Raw genomic sequence first — 26,983 nt, forward strand, 5'->3', positions numbered from 1 at the left:
GGGAATTATAGCCATTATCTTGTAATAATTTATAATGAAGGATAATCTGCAAAAATAGTGAATCACCGTGCTGTTCACCTGGAACAAATACAATACTGTTGGTCAACTATACTTCAATTAAGTAATTAATTAATTTAAAATTATTTAGACCCTTAAAAAAAGAACAATGGACACATTTTGCATTTAAAATATTTTAAGTACTTAATATATTAATATTATACTACTTAATATTTTAATATTAATACTTAATATTTTAATATTTAAGTACTTAATATTAAAGTACCTAATATTTTAATATCTAATTTCTGCTTTATAACAGACAATATTTTAATATTAAGTACTTAATATTTTAATATTTAATTTCTGCTTTATAACAGACAATATTTTAATATTATGTACTTAATATTTTAATATTTAATTTCTGCTTTATAACAGACAATATTTTAATATTAAGTACTTAATATTTTAATATTTAATTTCTGCTTTATAACAGACTAAAGGAATGTCATTATGTAACAAATAAAATATATTTTTGCTTAAAAATATTATTTACTGAAACATTATAACAACACTTTGAAGAAGGCAGTATTATCATTCCATTCTGATGAAACCAGTTGACATCCAAGCATATGAATGTACACAGGGAAGCCAAAGTTAAACACCTATTTTTTTAATGATTCTAAGGCTTTTGCTCTGCACACTACCCTATGCCTTCCCTGGGCATAATGTCCATATTTCAAAATGTAGAAGTTGACCCAGAAATGAGTTTCAGTTCGGGCAGACAACTCTCAGAGGTTCTGGTTAGAAACCACAGATACCATCAGATGTGTCCTGGGGACCATTTCCTTTCCTTATACCCGATGGCCAGAGGTGGGGGGAGACCTTTGAATCTTCTCATAAAGAAGTCAGTGTGAAAGTCCCGTGGTGATTGGTGCTGGGCTTTACTCACCACATCCTGTGCATCTCCCTGGCCTGCTGGACTCAGTCTCCCCCCAGCTCTCCATATTAGCCAGGCAGAACCTGAGCTATGCCTTCTACACTTGCTGCCCTTCTCTTTCTTGGTGAGTTCTTGCATGGAAGAGAGATGGAATTCAGGGCTCTAGTGTGGATGGGGCAATATATCTCATTATTCCTGTTTTCCAGGGCTGTCTCTGAGCCAGAGGACCAGCACCCAGAAGCGTGAGTCCTTCCTTCAAAGCCCCAGAGTCTGGGTTGAGACTAAGTATCCACCTGAGAACAACTGGAAGAGAGGGCAGGGGCTCTGGCTTGCCAGGAGGGCTTGAGACCAGCAGCTGGGTGGAAAGTAGGGTGGGCAGGGGCTTTATCTGGAACTCCAGCCTCTGATTCCTTTCCAGAGACTCTCTCGAAACCTGTCATCTGGGCCGAACCCAGTTTCATGATTCCAAAAGGAACACTGGTGATCATCTGGTGTCAAGGAACTCACGAGGCCGTTGAGTACCAACTGCACTTTGAGGGAGGCCTTTCTGCCTTCAAGAGATCGGAGTCACCTGGAATGGTGAACAGAGTAAAGTTCCCCATCCCGTCCATGACCTCACAGACCGCAGGGCAGTACAGGTGCTTCTATCGAAGTGGGGAGCTCTGGTCAGAGCCCAGTGACCCTCTGGATCTGGTGGTAACAGGTAACTGTCCCCCTGCATAGCTGTAGAGTCAGTTCCTCAGCCTGACTCCTGGGCAGGGTCATCACTTAGTCATCTCCTTTACTCTCTTCCAAGCCTCACTCAGATACTAGTATTTGTCTTGAGGGTAACGTAGAGGGTTGATTATTTCCTACAGGGATTACCTTTAGAGAATTGTCTCTATGTCATAGAAGCAGATTTGTCTTAGGTTCTTCAGAAAAGAGGCTCTGAGATGGATATTTGTGCACAGAGGGGATTCCTGTGGAGGGTCCTCAAACACCACACCTGTGATGAGTGAGGGGGGCAGGCCGGGCAGAAGGGGAAGTTGGTCTGTGGTGCAGCTTCAACTGAGACCTCGGCCGAGCAAATGTGGGACTCTGGACCTGGGTGGCCTTTCAGAATAGTCTTGACATGAGGCTAGAAGCTCTGTACCCCCCACTGTATCAAACAGCGATTGGCTGAGAACCACTCTTAGGGAGACTGCAGACAAATACCCTTGCTTTTGTGGTTCTTGTATTCTAGCAGAAGAGAGACCATGAGTCAAAGTCAGGAAATTCAAATCAATTATATTGCATGTGAGGGCGAAATGGTGGTATGGAAAAAAGACAAAGTAAATGGGGTTAAGGTGACTGGCAGTCCGGGTAATCTTGGGTCAGATGGTTCCCTTCAGTGGAGGCATATGGTTCTCAAACTTAAGTAGATATCAGAAATCACCTGTAGGGCTTGTAGAAGCACAGACGACTTCAGTAAGCCCATGTTCATGGAAGCGTTATTCATAATAGCCAAAAGGTAGAAACATCCTTTGCCTATCAGTGAATGAATGGATGAAGAAAATGTGGTCCATCCATACAACTGAATATTATTCAGCCTTAAAAAGGAAGGAAATTCTAACACACGATACAACATGGATGAACTTGAGGACATTATATTGAGTGAAATAAACCAGTCATCAAAGGATCAATAAGTGTACGTTTCCATCTACATGGGGTACTTAAAATACTCAAATTCAGAGGCAGAAAGTAGAATGGTGGTTGCCAGGGGCTGGGGAAAGGGGGAATGAAGAGTTAGTGTTTTATGTGTACAGAGTTTCAGTTATGCAAGATGAAAAGCGTTCCGGAGACTAATGGTGATAATGGTTGTACAACGATGTGGATGTACTTAATACCACAGAAATGTACAATTAAAAATACTTACAATGGTAGATTTATGCATATTTTACTATGACTAAAAGTGATAATAATGTTTTAAAAACACAGACGGCTGCTCTTCTCCTAAGTTTCTGACGCAGTAGGTCTGGGGTACAGCCTGGCAATTTGCATTTCTAACAAGGTTCCCGACAATGCTGATGTTGTTTTGGTCCCAAGGACCAAACGCTGAGGACCAGTGATGTAGGGCAATTCCCAGAAAGAGATTCATCTCTTTTAAAATTAATTTTTCTTGTAGTATAGTTGCTTTATAATGTTGTGTTAGTTTCTGCTGTACAGCAAAGTGAATCAGCTATACGTATACATATATCCCCTCTTTTTTGGATTTCCTTCCCATTTGGGTCACCACAGAGCACTGAGTAGAGTTCCCTGTGCTCTACAGTAGGTTCTCATTAGTTATCTATTTCATACGTAGTATCAACAGTGTATATATGTCAATCCCAATCTCCCAATTCATCCCAGCCACCCTTGGTATCCATACATTTGTTCTCTACATCCGTGCCTCTATTTCTGCTTTGCGAATAAGTTCATCTGTATCATGAGAAAGAGATTCATCTTAACACTCCTGGAAGCTAGGCGAGCAACTGTCTCAGTCGTGAAGGGAGAGATCAGGGAGGGTATGTCCATGACCGAGACACATCTAGGAAACAGAAGAGACCAAGATTCTGGGGAGCAATATCCCGGTCCTAAGGAGAAGAGGGATGGGGGATATAGGAAGCAGAATAAAGATGCTCTCTACCGGGACTTCCCTGGCGGTCCAGTGGTTAAGACTCCGCACTTCCAACGCAGGGGGCGTGGGTTCAATCCCTGGTCGGGGAACTAAGATCCCACGTGCCGCCTGGCCAAAAAAAAAGAACTTATGTTCTTTACCTACCAGCCACCTTCTCTCGCAGGACTGTACGACACACCCACCCTCTCAGTTCAACCCAGACCTGAGGTGACCTCAGGAGAGAACGTGACCTTCCGTTGCCGCCTAGAAACAGCAACAAGCACCTTCTTTCTGCTCAAGGAGGGAAGATCCAGCCGCCCACAGCGCAGATATGGGAATATCCAGGCGGAGTTCCCCATGGGCCCTGTGAGCACAGCTCACAGAGGCACATACAGATGTTTTGGCTCCTATAACAAACATACCTGGTCTTTCCCCAGTGAGCCTGTGAAGCTCCTGGTCGAAGGTGAGGACACCCCCCAATTTTACCCCATGTCCTTTCTGGATCCCTAACTGACCCCCAAATAATGATGAGACAGGCAGCAAAGAGGCAGGTGGGAAGATGCACAGAGGGTACTTTTCACCAGTGCCCTCATCCACGTCGATTTCCCAGAGGCCCAGTTGATAGCTCATGAGGAATATCGCCAGAGAGATGGCGGGCGGGGGGCGGAGTGTAGAGAACAAGTGGGAAGACCAGATCCCTTGATTTTTCTCCTTGTCTCCATTGCCAGGAGATGCCGGGGACACCACCTTTGCACCCACAGAACACACCTCTTCCGGTGAGTAACACGTACTTCTAAACTTGGGGAAGGACTCAAAGCCTCCCAGTGACACTAAAAACCTGGGATTCGTTCAAAACATCCCTTGAGTGCATAGCGTATGCCATGAACTACAGTTGTATCAGTCAACCAAAGATCCTTGCTTGTGTGGCACTCGTATTCTAGCAGGAGAAGGCAGACCATGCGTCAAAGTCAGGATACATAAATCAATGACAGAGCACACAAGGAGGAAACGATGGTGTGGAAAAAGACAATGTAGAACGAATGGCATTAAGGTGATGGGGAAGAGGGCAGGTAGCAGCATTTAACAGAGTTGCCCATACTGGCCTCACAGAGAAGGAGGCTTCAAGCAAAGAGCTGAGGGACTTCCCTGGTGGTCCAGTGGTTAAGACTTCACCTTCCAATGCAGGGATGCGGGTTCGATCCCTGGCCGGGGAGCTAGGATCCCACCTGCCTCGTGGCCAAAAAACCAAAACATAAAACAGAAGCAATACTGTAACAAATTCAATAATGACTTAAAAAAAAAAAAAAAGAAAGAAAGAAAGCAAAGAGCTGAAAGAGTTGAGGGCGTTAGTCCTTAGGCCTATGCCCTAAGGCAGAAAAATGGGCAGGGTGATAAAAAAACAGCCAGGAGGCCAGTGGACAGGAAATGATGTCACAGGGGGGATGGTAGGGGTGTGGCGGGCTGGGGCGGCTCATTTAGGACCTTGAAGAAGTCTGGTTAAGACTGAATGACATGGGCTTCCCTGGTGGCACAGTGGTTGAGAATCTGCATGCCAACGCAGGGGACATGGGTTCGAGCCCTGGTCTGGGAAGATCTCACATGCCGCGGAGCAACTAGGCCCGTGAGCCACAATTACTGAGCCTGCACGTCTGGAGCCTGTGCTCCGCAACAAGAGAGGCCGCGATAGTGAGAGGCTCATGCACCGCGATGAAGAATGGCCCCCGCTCGCCGCAACTAGAGAAAGCCCTCACGCAGAAACGAAGACCCAACACAGCCAAAAATAAATTAATTAATTTAAAAAAAAAAGACTGAATGACGTGACTAGTGGGACAAAGAAGAAAGGATGGTGATTGACTTAATGAGGAAACGGAGGCTCACACAGAAGATATGCCTGGAGACACACGCTTATTAGTCCTAGAGCTGAATTCTTCCTCTGGTTTGTCTTTTGTTTTCTTTTCTTTTGTTTTGTTTTGTTTTTAATTAATTTTTATCAGAGCATAGTTGCCTTACAATGTTGCGTTAGCTTCTACTGCACAGCAAAATGAATCAGCCATTCATATACATGTATCCCCTCCACTGAGGACACTACAGTGCATTAAGTAGAGCTCCCTGTGCTATACAGTATGTCTTTTCCCTCTTCCACTCCACCTGCCAGATGAAGCCACTGGGCCCTGGAGTGCGAGGGGTGGACCTAGAAAAGCTATAGAATGTCACGGAGTATATCCAAGGGTAGGAGAGCCTGGGATGGAAGAGGCCACATCATCTCGTTTCCTCACGTCTCCTCTTTCCTTATCCTCTGCAGGCCACTGGGACTCCTACATGTTAACCACAGAGACCCAGTTCCAGGAAGGTAAGCCAGCAGCGGGGGCTGTAGGCGCTAAAGGAGATAAGATCGGGAAAGGAGAGAGGAAGAGAGATGGGGTGAGGTGGTCTTGGTAGGTTCCTGTGAGCGATCACTCTTGTTCTTCTGACCCCAGATCCTGTCCTCTGGGATCACAATGCCCAGAATCTCCTTCGGATTGGCCTAGTTTTCCTGGTCCTGGTGGCCCTTGTGTGGCTCCTGGTTGAAGACTGGCTTCATAGGAAGAAGCCTCAAGACAGAGCCAGCAGGGCTTCAAGTCAGGAATGCAGGAGAAGGTTCAGAACACAAAGAGCCCTGGAGGAATGACCGAGAGATGCAGTGGCCATAGGTAAAGCTGCAAGCTGACCCTGACCTTGGGCTGTGGGAGCTCCGAGTTGAACCCGTGGAGGAGAGAGTCATCGCAGAAAACTAAGGGAGAACTGCATGGAGTTTGGCAGAGGGTTGGGGATGAAAGCGCTAAATTTCTTCTGTAGGCAAAACCCGCTGTCTCTTCTAGGTTCTAAGTACTGTTGCACTTGCTTCCTGCGAACCAAATTTTTAACCACTCTGGTCTTTCCTGAAAACATCTTTAACGGCGTGGCCGTGAGAATATCTCCTCCCTACTTTTGTCTTTATCACTATTTCTTCTTTGCTGTCTCTTGCACACGTCATTCAAAATATTTAGCCACCAGTACAGAACAGGTGCATTTATCAAATGGAACAAGAGCCAGAGAGGCAACAACCAGTGAATGCAGGTGCAGGCTTATAAACAAACAGCACATCTACACCAATGTGTCCTGGCCGGATGGCAGCTATGCCCCGATTCCCTCTATCCTATGCCCTTGCAGGATTTCTTCTTCTCCACTTCTTTATCCATACCTTGCCTTGTTCTTTGGGTCTCCTAGTAGATATCATCTCCTCCAAGATGATTTCCCAAATCCTCCAGCTTGACTTAAGATACTACTTTCATAGTCCCAAAGCACCTGTAACTCTCTACAACAGCATTTGAACCCTAATACTGCCTACGTATCCATTTTCCTGTATCGACTGTGAACTCATGTGAATTAAATTTATGTCAGGTGTAATGGCTGTGTTCATAGTTCCCACTACTCAGAGAGTTCTCAGGAAATATATGTTGAACAAATGGATATATAAATGGGGTCAGAGTGCCCCTTGGAACTTGAGACTCCTGAGAATGGTCCTTGAAATGTTGTCTGGGCATCACAAACGCTCTCCTTTTTGAGAGTTTCTACTTGGTCAACCCATTCATATACCCATTATGTGGGTCCCCGCCGCCTCTCAATATTGTGACACCTCACACAGGTCAAATTCATTCTTAAATCTGCATTTTCTGTTAAATATCAGCGAATATTAATTCCAACCTCAAAGGGATAACATGAAGATCTGGAGATCAAGAATATCCAGAAACCAGCATACACTCTGACATGTATAAGTTACTCAATGCATGGTAACCATTATTATTCCTGATACTAAGGGCAATTAAAAATCATACCAATTATTACCTCATTACTAGTGGCCCCAATACTGAATTTTCTTCTTTCTGGTCTTCATCTACCAGGTGTTCTAAGGTCCAAGACTTTCTAGTTAATACCCACTTATAGTCTTCTTCATCTCAAGATGAGATGGACTTGTTTGGGGTGGGTTCAGGACATTCCAAACTTTCCATATTCTAGTTTATGGCAAGAAACCTAGAGTCTCAAGGAAAAAATGGGTCAGGTAGAAATATTTTAGGGGTCAAGATATAAAGGCAGGGCTTGACCTGGGCAAAGGAGCCTCCTCAAGGGGATGGAGGGGTCTTTACCACCGTGGCCCTACTGTTGTCCTTAGCAGTCCAAGTTAAAATCTTCCAAAACTGGTCAATGGGTCAATGCCAGATGTTAAGTATTGCAATGCTCTTTCTGAAATATTGAACATGGCTTGTATTTCAGACTGCAAAATGAAGTATGGGGAGAAAGAAAGGAAGGAGAGAGGAAGGGAGGGGAGGAGGGTGGGGGTAAAGTACTGGCCAATTGTTTGTGATGACGATTGACTGGAAACACTCCAAAAACACTTTCATTTATTTCCCCATGATCAGAACTTAACAGCTTTCTGCACCTAGATGCAAGGGAGGTTGAGGATGTAGCCTTTATTCCAAATAGCTCTGTGGCAAGCTGAATATTGGCACTTCCATCACCAATGAAGTGAAAGGTAATACAGTAGAGCTGTAATAAGCAATTCCAGCCCTTGTTATAAGAGCCTACTATGTGTCAGGCACTGGTGAGAGTACAACACACCAAGGCAAACATTATCCCCACCATAACAGGATTTATTGTCCAGGAGTAGAGATCTTAAAGAAGTGAGAAAATAAATGTCTTGTGAGAGAGGAACTAGAGGATGCCCTTGGGCCCTCTTCCTGTGAAAGATTCCATTATATAGAGACATTGAGGGGGACGCAGGGGTGAGGAAAGGGGAAGATGGCAGCTGTCCGTACCAATGTATCCAAAGGCTCAGATGTAAGACAGAGGGTGAAAACATTCAGTATAACTAGAGCTCTGATTGTGACAGAAAAGAGTAGCTGTGGATGACGCTGGGCAAATGCAGGAGACAGATCAAGCATGGCCATGGAAGCCACATAAATAAATGCACATTTTATCCATAAGGCAAAGGGAGCTCACTAGGCATTTTGATCATGGATGCAGTATGATGATTTCTACACTGTATGAAGACCCTTCCGGTTGCAGTGAGAAGGACATATGCAAAGAAAACAAAAGCATGGTGAGTGGGGGGAGACAGAAGAGTTGAGAATGGCTCACCTATTTCTAGTGCTGACAACCAGGACAATATAGGCTCCATAACTAATACTGGTAACCCAGATGGAGGTCCAGCTGTGAGTGATAGGTACACGTAGGTCTTGAGACTTGGTAACGTATTCTCTAGCTCTGTCCTTTTTTTTCAAGATTGCCTTGATTATTCTGCATGCTTTGGATTTCAATACTAACCTTAGGGTATCAGTTTTCACAAAACACCCACCTGGATTTCGTATGAGATCGTATCCAAGCTACAGATCAATTTACGGAGAATCATCATCTCTTCAATCTTTCCATCCTTGGAAGTTTCAAACCTTAAATGTGGTACATTTCACCATTTAACTTCATGTTCAGTAACTTCTCTAAATAATATCTTGTAGTATTCTATGTAGAGAATGTGCATATCTTTTGTTAGATACCCACCAGAAATATCCACTAGTTACATCACCTCCAGAGAGATCCCTACTTACACGACTTTTATTTTGTAAGTGGTATCATTCTTTAAATAATTTTATTGCTTCTGTTGCTTGCTGGTAGTATAAAAATAAAATTGATTTTTTAATATGGAATGTGTCTTGCAAAGCTCACTTCTTAATATTAACAGTTTTAGACTATTTAAGATTATTTTTAGATTAAAACATTTTTAGGATTTTTTTCCAAAATTAATTTCTTTTTTCTTTTACTGTCTTATTACCTGGCTAGAACCTCCAGTACATTAATCAATAGGAGTGGCGATAGCACGTGCCCTTTCCTTAGTACCAATATTATGGGGAATATTTTTAATATCTTACCATTGAGTAAGCTAATTGCTATAATTTTTTTGTAGATACTCATTGTCCAAGTTAGAAAATTCCTTTGTATTCTTCTTTTGTTAAGTTTGTTTCCATTCAAAAATAAGAAGGAACATATCCAGTGAGATCAGTTAGGAGGCTCCTACATTATTCTAGGTGAAAGTTAATAACCACTCTGAGAAGGTAGACACCTTTGACATATTTCAGGCACAGAAGCCATACTTCATGTTATTGTTTAGAAATGATGGGCGGGCAGGTGGCAGGGTCAACAAGAACTCTGAGTTTGTTATGGTTACCAGAAGGTAAGGGAGAGAGGGATGAATTGGGAGCCTGGGATTGACACATACACACTACTGTACATAAAATAGATAACTAATAATAACTAATAAGGACCTACTTTATAACACAGGGAAATCTACTCAATGCTCTGTAATGACCTATACGGGAAAGGAATCTAAAAAGAGTGGATAAATGTATAACAGATTCACTTTGCTGTACACCTGAAACTAACACAACATTGTAAATCAACTGTACTCCAAATAAAAAAAAAAACTCGGAAGTTTGTAAATTGGGCACCTGGGTGGACGAAGGGGACCTTTTTTGCCCTCATTCCCACCCACTGGCGTTGATATTGTGGATGAACCATGATAGGTGTGATAAGAAGAGGATACATTTGGAGCAACATCAAGAGACATCAGAGAGCCTCTGTTGTCCCAAACTGAAAAGTGTTTTTCTTTTAATTGAAGTATAATTGATACAGAACATTGTGTAGGTTTAAGGTATACAATGTGTTGCTTTGAGACATTTATCTATTGTAAAAGGATTGCCATTGTAGCATTAGCCAACACCTCTATCACATCACATAATTGCCACTTCCTTTTGTGGTTGGAATAATTAAGACCTGCTCTCTTACCAAGTTCGATGATGACCGTTGTCTGTAATCACTATACTGTGCATTAGGTCTCCAGGACTTATTTGTCTACTAGTTGCAAGTTTGTACCCTTAAACATTAGCTCCCCATTTTCTCCACCCCCCCCAGCCTTTACACACCACCATTCTGCTCTCTGTTTCTACGAGTTTGTTTTTTTGGATTCCACATTTAAGTGATATCATACAGTATTTGTCTTTCTCTGACTTATTTCACTTAGCATAATGCCCTCAAGGTCCATCCTTGTTGTCATAAATGGCAAAATTTCCTTCCTTCTTTCTCATGGCTGAATCATATATATCTATATCTATACCTCTATATATCTATCTATCTATCTATCTATATATATATATATATATATATATATTTTTTTTAAGCAGGCACACTCATCACTCCATCACAGCACTGGTCTAACCTCTCTCTCTTTCTCAAGGTGCCCACACGTCTGGTGATCTGTTCCCGCAGGTTGATGCTACAGTATCCTGGTCTCATGGGTATTAGGAAAGGTGAGGTTTGAAGGCTGAGATGGCATCTCCTCTCCCTACCCCAGCCCTGCCTCTCTTCCTTCTGTGTTTACCCCCCAGTTCTTCCATCTTGCCCATTACAACACTAAGACTGAACCTCCAGCCTGCCTTCCCTGCCTGCATCCGTCATCCCGTTTCATACAACAGGTGGACGGCACAATCAGGAGGTGGGGGAAAGGACCAAATTCGACCTCCATTAACACCTGTGTTCCTGAGGCAAGATATGTCCTTTCTATTTTCACCTTGCATTTGCTGAAAGGAGGGAACAATAGCTTCTTCTTAGTAATATATGAGTTCATGACATCATCCTAGGGGTTTATTTTTTTAAGATTTTTTTTTTTTTTGATGTGGACTATTTTTAAAGTCTTTGTTGAATTTGTTACACTATTGCTTCTGTTTTGTGGTTTGGTTTTTCGGCCGCGAGGCATGTGGGATCTTAGCTCCCAGACCAGGGATCGAACCCGCACCCCCTGCATTGGAAGGCGAAGTCTTAACCACTGGACCACCAGGGAAGTCCCCCATCCTAGGGATTTGTCAGTGCTCCACAGTTGTTAACACCACCACCACCACTGGCACCAAAGTTTCCTAACTCTGAGTTAGGAACAGGAACTAAAGCTTCAGAACATGGATACGATTATTCGGAGAATGTCCATCCCCTCTACTCTTCCTGGTCCATGGACGAGGCGACCAGTTGCCCTGACATATTCCCCACATGGGCGGTCTTTGCTTTGCCCCTTCACACTTGTTCCTCAACCACTAGAAACTGGTTTCTCACCCCACACTTCCTCAGAAGCTGCTTTTGTCACAAACACTAATGAGTTTCCTGGCACTCCCAGTGGACGCTCCTCAGACCTTACCTTATTTTGTTCTTCTGGTACTTGTATACGACCACTTCCTCCTTGAAATAGTCACTTCGATGGCTTTTTCTGACACCTCTCCCTACTCACTTCTGACTGTCCCTCCACCACCGAGTTTTCGGGCTCTCCAATGCCAGAGCTTTAAGGTGCTATGGTGGACCCACGTTTCTCTGAATGCAAGCCTGGTTGACTTCATTTAATGCCATGGTTTCAATTTCTCTACAATAGATGCCCAAATCTGTTTCTCTTTTTTTTTTTTAACATTTTTAAATTTTTTATTTATTTTATTTATTTGTTTTGGGCTGCGCTGGGTCTTCGTTGCTGTGCGCGGGCTTTCTCTAGTTGCGGTGAGTGGGGGCTACTCTTCATTGCGATGCGTGGGCTACTCATTGCAGTGGCTTCTCTTGTTGCAGAGCATGGGCTCTAGGTGCGCGGGCTTCAGTAGTTGTGGCTCGTGGGCTCTAGAGCGCAGGCTCAGTAGTTGTGGCGCACGAGCTTAGTTGCTCCGCGGCATGTGGGATCTTCCCAGACCAGGGCTTGAACCCGTGTCCCCTGCATTGGCAGACAGATTCTCAACCACCGCGCCACCAGGGAAGTCCTGTTTCTCTTCTAAATACAGTCACATTGGTGGGTTAGGGCTTCACCATGTGCATTTGGACACAATTCAGTGCACGGCAGGGGCTGTCCTAAGCATTGCTTGGTGTCAGCGGCATCCCTGGCCTCTGCCCACTAGATGCCAGGGCCACCCACCCACCCAATGTGTGACAACCAAAAGTCTCTCTGGACATTGCCAAATGTCTCCATGAGGACGAAATTAAGAGTGACCCAGATAAGAACCCCTGGCTTGTAAGGACATAAATAGGGTGATGGAAAAAGGTGGGTGTGATGGGGGACGGACCTCCATGAGATCTGGCGGTCAGCTGGGTGAGGACGTATTGACTGTGCTGAGAAGGGCGGCCACATCAAATACTGAAATGCCTCAAAAACGCTCACCCAGCAGACAGAGAGAACAGCAGGTGGAGGGCCCGAGGCAGGGAAGTAGCAAGACACCCAGCACGACTGCAACAGAGCGAGCAAGGGGAAAACCCACCTGAAAGGTGAGCAAAGAGGTCAGCAGGGCCAAATAAAGGACTTTTTGGTTCATCTTTTCCGTTGTAAAATATCTCGGTCTATTTATCTTCTCCAGCTTTGCTTCCTCTCTTCTCACTGACATGGAACCTATTGCCAGTCCTCTAAAAATAGGGGTGTCTTACCCCACGTGGAGTTTGGAGAATTGCCCCAGACTTGGAACCCTGCCTTCTTCCCCAGATTGAGTGGTCAGAGATGGTGGTTATCTTGGGGGCAAGAATCCTGTAAACCAGGGTTTCTCAACCCTGGCACTGCTGACTTTCGGGGCTAGATGATTCTTCATTGTACGGGGTGGGGGAGGGGCTGCAGTGTGCATTTCAGGACATTTAGCATCTCTGGACTCTACCCACCAGGAGCACCGCCTCCCCAAGTTGTAACAGCCCCAAGTGTCTCTTGACGTGGGGGTGAGGAGAGAGAAGAATCACCCCCATTTGAGAACTACTGGGCTGGAGAGAGATCCCGGAGTCTAGCCTGGGTCCCAGAACAGGAGCTGGGCGTGGTCTGAGTGAGAGTCTGAATGCGACCCAAATGGATTGAGATTTAGGATGGGATGGGATGTGGGGCAGTGGATCTGCTGGAGACAACAGATCCCAGCCCAGCCCTGACCTAAATATCCGTGTGAGTTTCGCTCACCCGTCATCGACTGTTCCGTTGGGTCACTGAGCTCTGATCAGGGCCCTCTGCCTCCATAGAAAGAATGGTATTTCCCCGCTCTATCTGGATCCATCTCTTAGATGTGCGTTGGGTCTGTGCTCTGGACACTGGAGGTTTCTCTCTACCTTAAGTGTGAAGGTTTCCGCACCCCTCGCCCCCGGACCATGATGGAATGTTCCACTTCTGGAGGACCCAGACACTTGGTGATCACAGACCTCTTGTTCGGAATCCAGGAATCGGAATTGCTGAAAGAGAAGGTCTGGCAAGTAATCCTGGAAAGAAGTATCAAGCCCTGAGTCTCCTTGGATTCAGCTCTCCGTGCCATCCTTCCGACTGAGCCTTTTATAGAAGTGACTTTATAACCCCAAATCTGTCTTTCACAACCACCTTGTGCAAAACAAGAGCGTTACTTGTTTAGCGTTTAGCGTCACCTAAACTCCAGAAGAAGCTGAGGTTCCCATTAGCCAGTCATCAGGCAGCTGTGACTGCCTCTGGTTTACCGGTTTCTGACTTAACCTTGGTTGCCCCTCCCTTAACACTGATGCTGCACCAAGGGCAAAAAAGCCAAGGGAATCCCAGCCCCTGGAAAGCTAATCAACTCTTTCCCAGTGAGAAGTAACATGGCGGTTTTGACCTCTACTTTAGCAGCTAATCCCGAGTGGACCTTGCATACTTCCGAGGTGCCTCAGAACACAGTTCTAAAGCAACAGGTAATGGAAATGGCCCAAAGTCCATCAGCAGGAGAATGAGTTTTGCTTGTCTCTACAGCAGAATGTGAAAGAATAAACAAAGAGAGAGTGTGGGACGTCTCTGGCGGTCCAATGGTTAAGACTTCGCCTTCCAGTGCAGGGGGTGCGGGTTCGATCCCTGGTAGGGGAGCTGAGATCCCACATGCCTCGCAGCCAAAAAACCAAAACATAAACAAAAGCAATATTATACCAAATTCAATAAAGACTTTAAAAATGGCCCACACCAAAAAAAAAAAAAAAAATCTTTAAAAAAAAAAAAGAGTAAACAGAGTGAACTCAGCAATAAAAAAGAATGAACTACTGAAATACAGGCATACCTTGTTTGATTATGCTTTGCAGGGATTTTTTTTTTTTTTTTTTTTTTACAGATTAAAGGTTTGTGGCAACTCTGTCAAGCAGGTCTACCAGTGCTGTTTTTACAACAGTGTTTGCTCACTTTCTCTCTGTGTCACATTTTGGTCACATTTGCCTTATTTCAAACTTTTTTATTATTATTATGCTTTATTATTCTTATTATTATTATCCGTGATCAGTGATCCTTGATGTTACTATTGTAATGGTTTTGGGGTACCAAAAACTACACCTATGTAAGAGAGAAAGCGATAAATGTTGTGTGCGTTCTGACTGCTAAAAAACCCCACAAGAGGTTAGATAACTATCCCCTTGGGGGAAGGACCCGCCCTCCCATGCCTGGGTCTCCTGGCTCATACGCATGGCCTGGAAGAGAGCCCTGGTGAGACCAACCCCAAAGCCAAGAGTTCGCCTCCACTTCTACTGATAGGTGTCCCCCACCCTCTCTCTGGGACTCACCAAGGCTCAGCAGGATGGTGAGAGCATAAGCCATGATTCTGCAACCATTCAAGCCCTCTGGCCCCAGCAGAGCTGAGCCATGAAGGGACCGAGGCCAGGATGTTGAGGGAGGCCCTCCTGACACCACAAGGCTGAGGTTTTTAACACCTACTCTCTCGAGGGAAGAAACACTACCCCTCCTAGGTCTTTACTTGACCCAGCTGGGGACCCGTGGGAGGGTGCAATATCCTGAAGACATCACATGCTGTCCATCTGCACTGGGGTTTTCAACCTCAGGGTGATGAGTGTTGTGTGTGCATTGTAGGATGTTTAGCAGCACCCTTGGCCTCTGCCCACTAGAAGCTAGTAGCACAGCCGGTTATGACCCAGAAAAATCCAGAAGAGTCAAATCCGTAGAGACAAAGTAGATTAATGGGTACGGGGTTTCCTTTTGGGGTGATGAAAAAGTCCTGGAACTAGATGGTGGTGATGGTGGCACGATGTTGTGAATATACTGAATGCTGCTGAATTGTGTACTTGAAGACGATGAAAATGGTAACACTGATGTGATGTGTATCATGCCATGATTTTTTAAAAGTCTCCAGACATTGCCAGATTGGGGGCAAAATCATGCTCAGTGGAAGACCACTGTCTTATTCTATAGCAAGGAATGGCCAGACTGTAGACTTTCTCAATTTCAGCACTATTGAAACTTTGGGTGGGGTCATTTTTTTGTTGTGGCAGGGGCTGTCCTGTGCATTGCAGGATGTTTAGCAACAGCCCTGGTCGCTACCCATTGAATGCCGGGAGCGCCCCCTAGTGGTAACAATAAAAATATCTGCAAACATTGTCCCTTGGGTGGCAAAAAAAATCCCTCCTACTGAGAACCACTGATCTACAGTGTCCTAAACTCTATGCTGCTTTACCCCCAAACTCCATAAGACTTTTAAAAAATTTCCAAAAATGGGCAGAAGACCTAAATAGACATTTCTCCAAAGAAGATATACAGATTGCCAACAAACACATGAAAGAATGCTCAACATCATTAACCATTAGAGAAATGCAAATCAAAACTACAATGAGATATCATCTCACACCGGTCAGAATGGCCATCATCAAAAAATCTACAAACAATAAATGCTGGAGAGGGTGTGGAGAAAAGGAAACACTCTTGCACTGTTGGTGGGAATGTAAATTGATACAGCCACTATGGAGAACAGCATGGAGGTTCCTTAAAAAACTAAAAGTAGAACTACCTTATGACCCAGCAATCCCACTACTGGGCATATACCCTGAGAAAACCATAATTCAAAAAGAGTCATGTACCAAAATGTTCATTGCAGCTCTATTTACAATATCCAGGACATGGAAACAACCTAAGTGTCCATCATCGGATGAATGGATAAAGAAGATGTGGTACATATATACAATGGAATATTACTCAGCCATAAAAAGAAATGAAATTGAGATATTTGTAGTGAGGCGGATCGACCTAGAGTCTGTCATACAGAGTGAAGTAGGTCAGAAAGAGAAAAACAAATACAGTATGCTAACACATATATATGGAATCTAAGGGAAAAAAAAAAAGGTCATGAAGAACCTAGTGGCAAGACGGGAATAAAGACACAGACCTACTAGAGAATGGACTTGAGGACATGGGGAGGGGGAAGGGTAAGCTGTGACAAAGTGAGAGAGTGGCATGGACATATATACACTACCAAACGTAAAATAGCTAGCTAGTGGGAAGCAGCCGCATAGCACAGGGAGATCAGCTCGGTGGTTTGTGACCACCTAGAGGGGTGGGATAGGGAGGGTGGGAGGGAGGGAGACGCAAGAGGGAAGAGATATGGGAACATATGTATAACTGATTCACTTTGTTATAAAGCAGAAACTAACACACCATTGTAAAGCAATTATACTCCAATAAAGATGTTAAAAAAAAATTTTCTGCACAAAGTGAGCTATAAGACAAGCCACAGGCTTTACAATCTGAAGAGTTTTGTTTTCAAGTCTTAATCTGCTTCTTAGACGCCATGTCCTATAGGGGTAGGGGGTCCTCTCCCTGTTTCCTTCTTTATAAATAGATAAAATAACATGATCTTTGGGGGGCAGGGGGAAATGAACTGCTGCAGAGTGTCAATCAGAATGTATTTAAAATTCTGGGAGGGTCTGGCCCAGACACTGTCAATCACAACCTCTCTCGACTATGTTTGTAGCTTTTTTAAAATATTCATTTATTTATTTATTTATTTTGGCTGTGCTGGGTCTTCGTTGCAGCAGGCGGGCTCCTTAGTTGCGGCAAGCGGACTTCTTAGTTGCGGGATCTAGTTCCCTGACCAGGGATTGAACCCGGACCCCCTGCATTGGGAGCACAGAGTCTTAACCACTATGCCACCAGGGAAGTCCCTGTATCTTTTTTAAAAAACAGAAATCCTACCCAAGAGCTTTGTACTCAAGGAGAAGGCTGAATTTTGACTCACTCAGCCTCACCTCTAATAACGTGACCACTCCTGATCCAGGATACTCAGTTCCTCCATCGTCTTTTCCCCTTGAAATCCCTGCCTAACCATGTGCCACTAAACACTGGTATCCAAAAGCCCGATTTAAGTCAGTATCAGCTGAGTGTCACCCCAAATACCACAGCAGCCTTGAGCGTTTGAGCAGATTTATCTCAATAAGGGCCTGCTAAGGATGGCAATGCAAAACAGAGAAATTGGGTCCTTCCTGGTATCAACGAGCAACTAAGGTAAGCCATAGTACCTCCATACTTGAGTTCATAGATCTATGTTAACTTGTGGTCTTTATCTTCTAGTTGATGGATGGAAAGAACTAATGTGATGTTTAACCCACAAAAAACCTGGCACAGAAGGAATAATGTGAAAGGGATATGAAAGGTAAAATGAGACACAGAAAATGGGAGACAACATATAAAGAGATAAAAGCCAAATTTTTTCCCAGAGCTCTGAATCCCTAGCATAAAAGAAAATAAAAAATAGGAAATAAAAAGAATATCCGTACTTAAACATGTCAGTACTCAAAGACAAATCGAAGAGAACATCTCAACAGCCAGAAAAAAGGGGTGATTGACTACAGAGAAATGCTACAAAGAAATGCCAATTTGACCAAGAGGAGATATTCCAACAGCAACAACGAAGGCTAAAACCTATGCAATAATATCTTCAAAATGTTGAGGGATAACGCCTGTTAGCTTTCAAGTGTATACCACCTAAATTATTCAAGGTTTTGTTTTGGTTTTTTTTTTTCCCCCGGCTGCATCTGGTCTTCGTTGCTGCGCACAGGCTTTCTCTAGTTGCGGCGAGCAGGGGCTACTCTTTGTTGCAGTGTGTGGGCTTCTCATTGCGGTGGCTTCTCTTGTTGCGGAGCACGGGCTCTAGGCACATGGGCTTCAGTGGTTGTGGCGCTCCGGCTCCGTAGTTGTGGCTCACCAGCTGTAGAGCGAAGCCTCAGTAGTTGTGGCACACGGCTTAGCTGCTCTGCGGCATCAGGGCTTGAACCCGTGTCCCCTGCATTGGCAGGCGGTCTTAACCACTGCGCCACCAGGGAAGTCCCAAGAATAAGGTTTTAAAAATACATTTCATCTCACCTAAAAATGTGAAATTTGGGGTTTTTGTAGGTATCAGGTGAAAACTGTCAGGGAGAAAAGTTCTCTGAAAACGTTATCCTAAATCCAAAACAAACTGTGTCGTTTAAGCTTTCAACTTAAATCACTAACTATAGGCCATTGTTTCTGTAACTGGGACTTTACGATAATGTCCCCTATCGATACAGACTCCCGTGTCAGTATAGGACTACTTAAGGTAGTCTTATCACCTACCTCTTAAGTTTGGTGGAAAAATTAAGGAAGGAGAGATTACCCACTTTTGTCAGTGCCTAGAAATTAGCACCAAATGGTGACTTTATTTTTTAAAGTTCGAACTGGCCTTCCAGCCTTTTCTACGAGTTACCAGCAATAGGTATGGATTACATACACACAGAATCACTGAACATTTAAAGAGAAGAGTGATGTGGTCAGATGTGTGCTTCTCAATAACGGGATAGTTCAGGACAGGAATTGGCAAACCATAACACATGGGCCAAATCTAGCCTGTTGCCTGTTTTCATAAAGTTTCACTGGAATGCAGCCCCACCCACTCACTTATGTGTTGCCTTTGGCTGTTTCACACTACAATGGCAGAGTTGAGTAGTTATGACAGACCACAGAGCCTGCAAAACCCAAAATATTGGGTTAGCCCAAAAAGTTTGTTTGGGTTTTTCCATAACATCTTATGGAAAGACCCACATGAACTTTCTGGCCAACCCAGTACTAGCTAGCTGGGCCTTTACAGAGAAAGCTTACCAACTCCTGGATTAGCATATCATAAAACTGATTAACAAAACCACAAGCCACACTGATCATGTAGCTTATTGGGCAACTATTACATTAGGCCAAGAAATACTTGCACGAGGGCAGAAAAATAGAAGAAACCCACATAATCCTCTATGAACGTTGTAATATTTTTTCCTAGACTAAGTAAGCCAAGTATAAAGTTCACCCTAAGTGAGCTGTTGGGCATATTAATAAGTACAGCAACAAACAAAGTGCTTTGCTTTTTATTATCCTTGTGAGAGAAAATATTTTAACATCAAGTGGGTCTGTGACTTGTGCGGAATTTACCAGAAACCAGAGAGTGAAAAACCAGTGCTCAATTCTACATTTTGATCCAGTAATTAACATTTGACGTTCTGATCTTCATTCATGAGATGTCTTAGAGATATCAGATGGCCCCCTCTGGGGACATGCGAGAGAGCTTTCTTCCATCAGGAAAGGAAGTTACAACACGAGGACCTCGTTGTTCTGGCATTATTGCATTCAATCGTCAAGTTTGGATTGCTTTCTTTCACATCCTTCAACAGCTTCTGGATTTCCATGGTAGATTTGTCTATCTTCAACCTGAGTGTCTTTAAGGGGCCATTCTTCTGTTTTAAAGCCTCAAGGAGCACCATTATTCCACTCTGCCCCAAGATGTTCTGGCCCAGGTCCAGAGTCTCCAGGCTCTGGTTGCTAATAAGTGCAGAGGCGAGATCCTGGCAACCGAAAGGGGTGATGGAACAGCCCCAGAGCCTGTTGAGAAAGTACAGAAACCCACTCATTTAAGCGAGTTCTTACGGAGAATCTACCATGTTGCCGGGAATACTCTTACTTGCTGAGGACCTAGCAGCAAAGAAATGAAAATTATTTTCTTCATGGAGCTTATTTTAGTGACATCAGGACACGTTATACTGAAGACGGGATAAAAGTATCAGAACAAAATAAACAGGATTAGGATTACTAGGACAGAGAAGGATTAAGTAGATTTGTGATGGTCAGTGAATTGCACATTGCAACGATGATATGAGGGGAAAAAAGTAAAATACAGAGTGAACCATTATGATATTTGGGGGAAGGAAGCCAGTGTAGCTGAAATGCCAAGCCAGCAGGAAAGTAGAAAGAGTGGCTCATATCTATAGGATCCCGGAGAATCTTGTAGGCTATTATAAAACCTTCAGATTTTATCCACAGTGATACGAGGAGCTTTTGAGTTTTCTGAAAGACAAGTGCTGTGGCCTGGCTTGCGAGTTGAAAGACACCTCGCGGGTGATGGGTTGAGAACCAACGCTGGGAAATCAAGAACCGAAACGTGCAGACTACATTCACAGATAATGCAATAAATCCAGATGACATACTGAGTGAAGTCAGTCAGACAGACAGAGACAAATATCTTTATATGATATCGCTTATACATGGACTCCAAAGCAACGGTACAAATGAACCTATTTACAAAACAGAAATTGAGTCACAGATGTAGAAAGTAAACTTGTGGTTACCAGAGGGGAAAGGGGTCGGGGAGGGATAAATTGGGAGATCGAGATTGACACATACACCCCACTATATATAAAACAGATAACTAATAAGAACCTACTGAATAGCACAGGGAACTCTATTCAATACTCTGTAATGACCTATATGGGAAGAGAATCTAGAAGAGAGTGGATATATGTATATGTGTAACTGACTCACTTTGCTGTACGCCTGAAACTAACACAACGTTGTAAATCAACTCTACTCCAATAAAAAATTTAAAAATCCCTATGACAGCTGGTCACCCAGATGAAGCATTAGTGGTATGGGTGGTGGGGTGGTAGATGGTCATCTTGTAGTACCTGGAAAGAGGTGCCTCAAGATAGTTTGAAGGTGAGGTGTGAAACGATGAAAGGAACAAAAAAGCAGACGCCTGAGAGTCAGTGAACAGAATAGGATTGTTTTCTCTCAGACGTTACAGCAAGTTGAGTTATTTAAGCTAGTAATGCATTATGTTACCATGGCCTCCATTCCTGATCTCCTTTTCCCAGAGCTCCTTCTTGACTAAAAGATGTCTTTGCCGGTGGAGGACAGAGGGAGACACTCTTTGGGGTAGACACAGCTCATGCCAGCTTATACATACCCTAGTTAGCCAACTCAAGCCAGAATGACCCCTCAGCCACGTGCCCTTGACCACTGTACCATCTGCACATCCATCTATATGTGGAGTCTCTAACCATCCTTGTGCCGCCCCAGGCACTATGGTAGCCACTGGGGATACAGAAAATTGATTCAATTTCTCTCTAAATAAAATTAACAAGTAAACGGATGAACAAAACATGGTATATCCATACAACGGGATTTTATTTAGCCATATAAGGAATGACATGCTTACACCTGCTACAATGTGGATAAACCTTGAAAATGTTATGCTAGCTGAAAGAAGCCCGACACAAAAAGCCACATATGAAATATACAGAATAAGTCAATCTTTAGAACAGAAAACACATTTGTGGTTGCCAGGAGTGGAAGGGAATGGAGAGTGACTGCTTCGTGGGAATAGAGTTCTCTACTGGGGATGATGAGAAAGTTCTAGAACTGGACAGTTGCAGTGGTTACACAAGTATTTTCAGTGCCACTGAGTTGTTTACTGAGTGTACAGTGGTTCATTTACGTCATGTGAATTTCCCCTTCCATAAAAATAAGTGTTTAAAAAATGTATAGTTCTGGTGATTGGGCAGGACAGTACTAGAGTCAGTTTATTATTTGTTATAGAGAACAGATCATGCTGCAATAGGATAGTCAGAAGACCTCTGAACTATCAAAACTAGTTTGTTCTCCCCCAAAATAACTAAGGTGAGGAGTATTGGCAGACAGCCCTGCAAACTCCAGGGTCTGTATGCTCTAGTCAAAAAAAGAAAGAAAGAAAAACCCAAGAAATACAAATGAACTTATTTACACAACAGAAATAGACTCAGACATAGAAAACAAACTTATGGTTACCAAAGGGGAAAGGTGGGGGGGAGGGATAAATTACGAGTTGGGGATTAAAATATACACGGTACTATATATAATATAGATAACCCACAAGGATCTACTGTATAGCAAAGGGAAGTATACTCAGTATCTTATAATAACCTACAACGGAAAAGAATCCAAAAAAGAAGATATATATAAAACTGAATCACTTTGTTGTACACCTGAAACACAAGATTGTAAATCAACTATATTCAATAAAAATTTTTTAAAAACACTAAGGACAAAGACCTTGCAGTGGGAGAAAGAATTGGGTGGGTTCTGGGAACTGAGAGGCTAGTTGAGTGATGTACACCAAGGTGGGGAGAAAAGCCTGAGATGAAGTTCGACAGACAGGAAGGGGGTCCGTCATAGACAATGGTCTGAGACTTGGTAGCAAATATGGATTCACATGCTTGTTATATAAAAATGTGTACAATGAGGCTGATGAGTTTACAAAGTAATTCACCAAATGCATTAATTGTGCTGTTATCAGGATGGGTCATAGAGAAGACTTGCCCATTCTGTAAGGGAACAGTTAAATGTCCTAAGTCACAGTTAATTAATATCAGATGGGATCTGAACCAACTTCTGAGCCCCTGTTCAATGCCTTCGCTATGGTGCTGGGCTCGTGTTCAGTGATCCTGAGAGATGAATTCCCATCTGTGGGTACCATGGACTTTCCTCTCCAACTTCTACTTCAGAGGAGCTCAGACTTGACTGAGTATTAGAATCAACCAGAATATCCTTAAAAATTCTGATACCTGGCTCCACTTCCTCCAAGACTAAGTTCATCTGGGGGAAGCATGACCATCAAGAATTTTAGGGCTTCCCTGGTGGCGCAGTGGTTGAGAATCCGCCTGCCAATGCAGGGGACACGGGTTCGAGCCCTGGTCTGGGAAGATCCCACATGCCACGGAGCAACTGGGCCCGTGAGCCACAATTACTGAGCCTGCGCGTCTGGAGCCTGTGCTCCGCAACAAAAGAGGCCGCGATAGTGAGAGGCCCGCGCACCTCAATGAAGAGTGGCCCCCGCTTGCCGCAACTAGAGAAAGCCCTCGCACAGAAATGAAGACCCAACACAGTCATAAATAAATAAAATAAATAATAAAAAAAAAGAAGAATTTCTTAAAAAAAAACCCACTCCCTCTGGTCTTCTGATCAACTTCATAAACACCCAGTTACCTGTATTCAATTTCTGCCGGGGTTTGCTCCTAAAACTGGACAAAGAGTGATACTATTGCAGTTTGTATTCCAAAATCTCTGAAAGATTAAATATTTCCAAAACATCTTTAAAATGAAGAAAGCAACTTACCCTAGACATTTCAGGTTACAATTTGGTTTCTTCAAAGCTTCAGAGAGAAAGCACAATCCAGTGGCTATGGGGTTGAAACCCAGGTCCAAGTGTGTTAGGCTGGAGTCTCCTTGGAGAAGCTTTGAGATGTATTTGCAGCCATGTCTGTTTATGTTGCAATGACACAACCTACAAGTATAGTCATATGAAGAGAAGTCTATTATCCCTCTGTGACACACATCCTGTGAAATGGCTGTTACTTCCAGCATCACTTATACGCTACCTTGAGCCATATGCTTTCAGGTAGGCTACATAAAAACATAAAACACATGGAATGATGATTACATTATGTCTATCCTGCCTAGATGGTAGAGTGTTAAACTGGCCTCTGTCTGCCACCTTTTATTATGGAGAAACAGACACGCATCTCCTACGATACAGGTTTTCCTAGCATGGTAGCATATCACATAGGTGAAGGGCTCTGGATTCAGACAGACCTGAGACTGAATCTGAGGCCTCACTTATTTTCTGCACGGTTAGGTCATTGGGATTCCATTCTCCCTGTCTGATGTTTTATTTCAAGTCCTGTATTAAATTGTCCCAGCATAACTGTGGTACATCAAAAGCACAACATTCCTGATATGAGTGGCTATGTCTCTAATTTAAAACACTGCCGACTCCTCCAAGCTTAGACTCCTACAAACCCTCCTGACCACAGAGAAGGATGTTCCCATGGTACAGTTAGGCAGGTGGACCTGCAATCGTCCCTAAAAAGCCTTGTGCCCCAAGTACGGCATAATAGCGACAGAGGCTGTAGAGCCTGAAGTGACATGACAAAGCGCAGCTGGTTGACAACTGGACCAAAAGATGCCATGCTTTGTATGACGTGAGACCTTACAACCATACTTGAATCTAGGGCGCCTGGGGAGAGGAGCTAAAACAAAATCTAAAATTAAGTTTTGACAGCCTACAAACTGGAGGTTTGGTCAAACATTGCCTTTATGTATTTAAGGTAATGATCATTGATATCTCAGTTTATAGAGGGGGCTTCATACCCACTACACAGATGTGACCATAGGCAAACTAAGTGGCTAAACTTTGGTTTTCTAATTAGCTAATTGGCAAAACTGAAACAAAGGTAACTACTGCTTGTGGTTGTAAGGATTAAAAAGTCTCGTAAAATTTAGTAGAGTACCTGATACACAATAAGTGCTTATACGCATCAGATGTTTGTTGTTGTTTAGATGCCTAAATCAACTCTGTAAAACAGCGCAGTCTACGTAGTGACATCATATAGGAAATTTTATATTCTTCTAATGAATACCATTGAATCAGAAATATGGCCTTCTCCTTTTCTCTCTCTGCCACTATAAATTGAATACCTAGTTTCCTTTCCAGTCTTGAACCCTAATATATAACTCAATCCACTCCCACTTGCTGGAAGATGTCATGTGAATTTTCAGAATATACACAGAACATCGGACCTGCGAGCCAGCTGCTTATCTCAAATTCTCAGAATAGGAAGAGGCTGGAAGGTCAACCTTACTCTTAAAAGACATGCAAACATTAACATCTGTTTCTAACTGTTCTTTCCCTAATTTCCACCAGGATCTTGCTGGTTTCATTCAAGTGGAATTATTAAGTACTCTTGTTTCTGTCCTACTTGAATCCAGGTGTGTGAATGTACATATAATACACACACATGTACACACAATACACACACATGCACACACACACACACACACACACACACACGCCAGCAGGGACTTACACCAAGGTCTGTAGTTGACATTCGGGGTAACTCAAGCCCTCACACAAAATTTTCACCCCGCCAACGCCAAGGTTGTTTTTGCCCAAGCACAGGTGGGTCAGCCTCTGGTTGACAATCAAAGCAGAAGACAGCTCCTTACAACAGGCTTCTGTAAGGTGACAGTTTTCCAACCTGCAAAAGCACCACGTAAGTGGTAAGACATTTCCAAAGTCCAAATTTCCCAACTGACAGCCCTTAATGCAAGTCCCCACCCTCTCTATCCTGTGCTAGTGATCAAAGCCTGAAGGACCAGAAATGAGAGAAGGGCAAGCAAAAATGCATGCATCACCCACCTGGGACCGAAATGGGTACCAGGTGTCTCCATCAGTAAGAGGTCCCATAGGGTTTGCCCTGTAAGTCTGGTCTTACTATCGCTCTTCTCTATGTGGCCCCAGACCTAAAATGAAGATGTTCCACGGGAAGAGAGGAGAGACTTACGACAATTTCTGCAGGAAACACATTGGGTGTCTCAGAGTCGAACACAGCAACTTGACACCCTCATCCGGAAACTCACTGGCTGTGAGATCCAGGCATTTCAGGGACTGGTTGATTTTGAGGGCCGAGGAGAAATCAGCCCACCGCTGAGGGGTGTCAGAACAAGAACCCAACCTGCGGGATAAATGGGGGAAAGTCATTCTTCTGGGAGGACAAAGAGACCCTGTCAGCTAATTATGCTTGGAGACTGCATCCTTGATTCTCATGTCATTCTACTCCAACATGCGTCAAACCCTGGCCTGAACTATTAGAGAACTGATCTCCTTTGCTTCTTCAAGTATCTCCGTGGCCATCTGATCATCACCCAGCCTCATCTCTAAGAGGAAAAAAAAAAATCAGTAGTGCAATTCTGTGTGAAGTTTCACCAACATGGCCAGCTATTTCTCAAACCCCACTTTTCATATCACTTTCCCTGACCTGAGTCTATCCTAATCCCACTTAAATTTAAATGTGATTCTATTGAAAAAAAAAATTTGATGCCTGGGGACTTCCCTGGTGGTCCAGTGGTTAAGACTTCGCCTTCCAATGCAGATGGTGCGGGTTCGATCCCTGGTCGGGGAGCTAAGATCCCACATGCCTCAGGGCCAAGAAACCAAAACATAAAACAGAAGCAATATTGTAACAAATTAAATAAAGACTTTTAAAATGGTCCACATCGACTTGAGGATATGGGGAGGAGGAAGGGTAAGAGGTGACAAAGTGACAGAGTGGCATGGACATATATACACTACCAAACGTAAAATAGATAGCTAGTGGGAAGCAACCACATAGCACAGGGAGATCAGCTCTGTGCTTTGTGACCACCTAGAGGGATGGGATAGGGAGGGTGGGAGGGAGGGAGATGCAAGAGGGAAGAGATATGGGAACATATGTATATGTATAACTGATTCACTTTGTTATAAAGCAGAAAC

At 43.6% G+C, this 26,983-nt stretch overlaps 2 protein-coding genes across 2 annotated transcripts in view; one reads left to right on the top strand and one right to left on the bottom strand.

Annotated features, from left to right (window-relative positions):
* Nucleotides 1–860: 860 nt before the first annotated feature.
* Nucleotides 861–14,497, top strand: NCR1 (natural cytotoxicity triggering receptor 1; the record flags this gene model as incomplete). The annotated part of the gene is made up of 6 exons (XM_082367211.1): nt 861–870; nt 1,236–1,640; nt 3,736–4,014; nt 4,280–4,327; nt 5,854–5,901; nt 6,029–14,497. The coding sequence occupies 6 exons, from the start codon at nt 861–863 to the stop codon at nt 6,217–6,219; spliced, it is 981 nt and encodes a 326-aa protein (XP_082223337.1). The 3' UTR covers nt 6,220–14,497.
* A 3,890-nt stretch (nt 14,498–18,387) lies between these two features.
* The window catches only part of LOC309616949 (NACHT, LRR and PYD domains-containing protein 2-like), a 28,288-nt gene continuing 19,692 nt past the window's right edge, over nt 18,388–26,983 (bottom strand). Inside the window, exons 4-7 of the mRNA XM_082368361.1 lie at nt 26,016–26,186; nt 25,539–25,709; nt 23,789–23,956; nt 18,388–20,241 (exon numbers count right to left, since the gene is read on the bottom strand). Of these exons, the coding sequence (XP_082224487.1) occupies nt 19,938–20,241; nt 23,789–23,956; nt 25,539–25,709; nt 26,016–26,186 (814 nt within the window). The 3' untranslated portion in view covers nt 18,388–19,937. The remainder of the gene's footprint in view (nt 20,242–23,788; nt 23,957–25,538; nt 25,710–26,015; nt 26,187–26,983) is intronic.

The sequence above is a fragment of the Balaenoptera borealis genome (genome assembly GCF_965194805.1).
Source record: "Balaenoptera borealis genome assembly, chromosome: 19".
Taxonomy (NCBI): domain Eukaryota; kingdom Metazoa; phylum Chordata; class Mammalia; order Artiodactyla; family Balaenopteridae; genus Balaenoptera; species Balaenoptera borealis.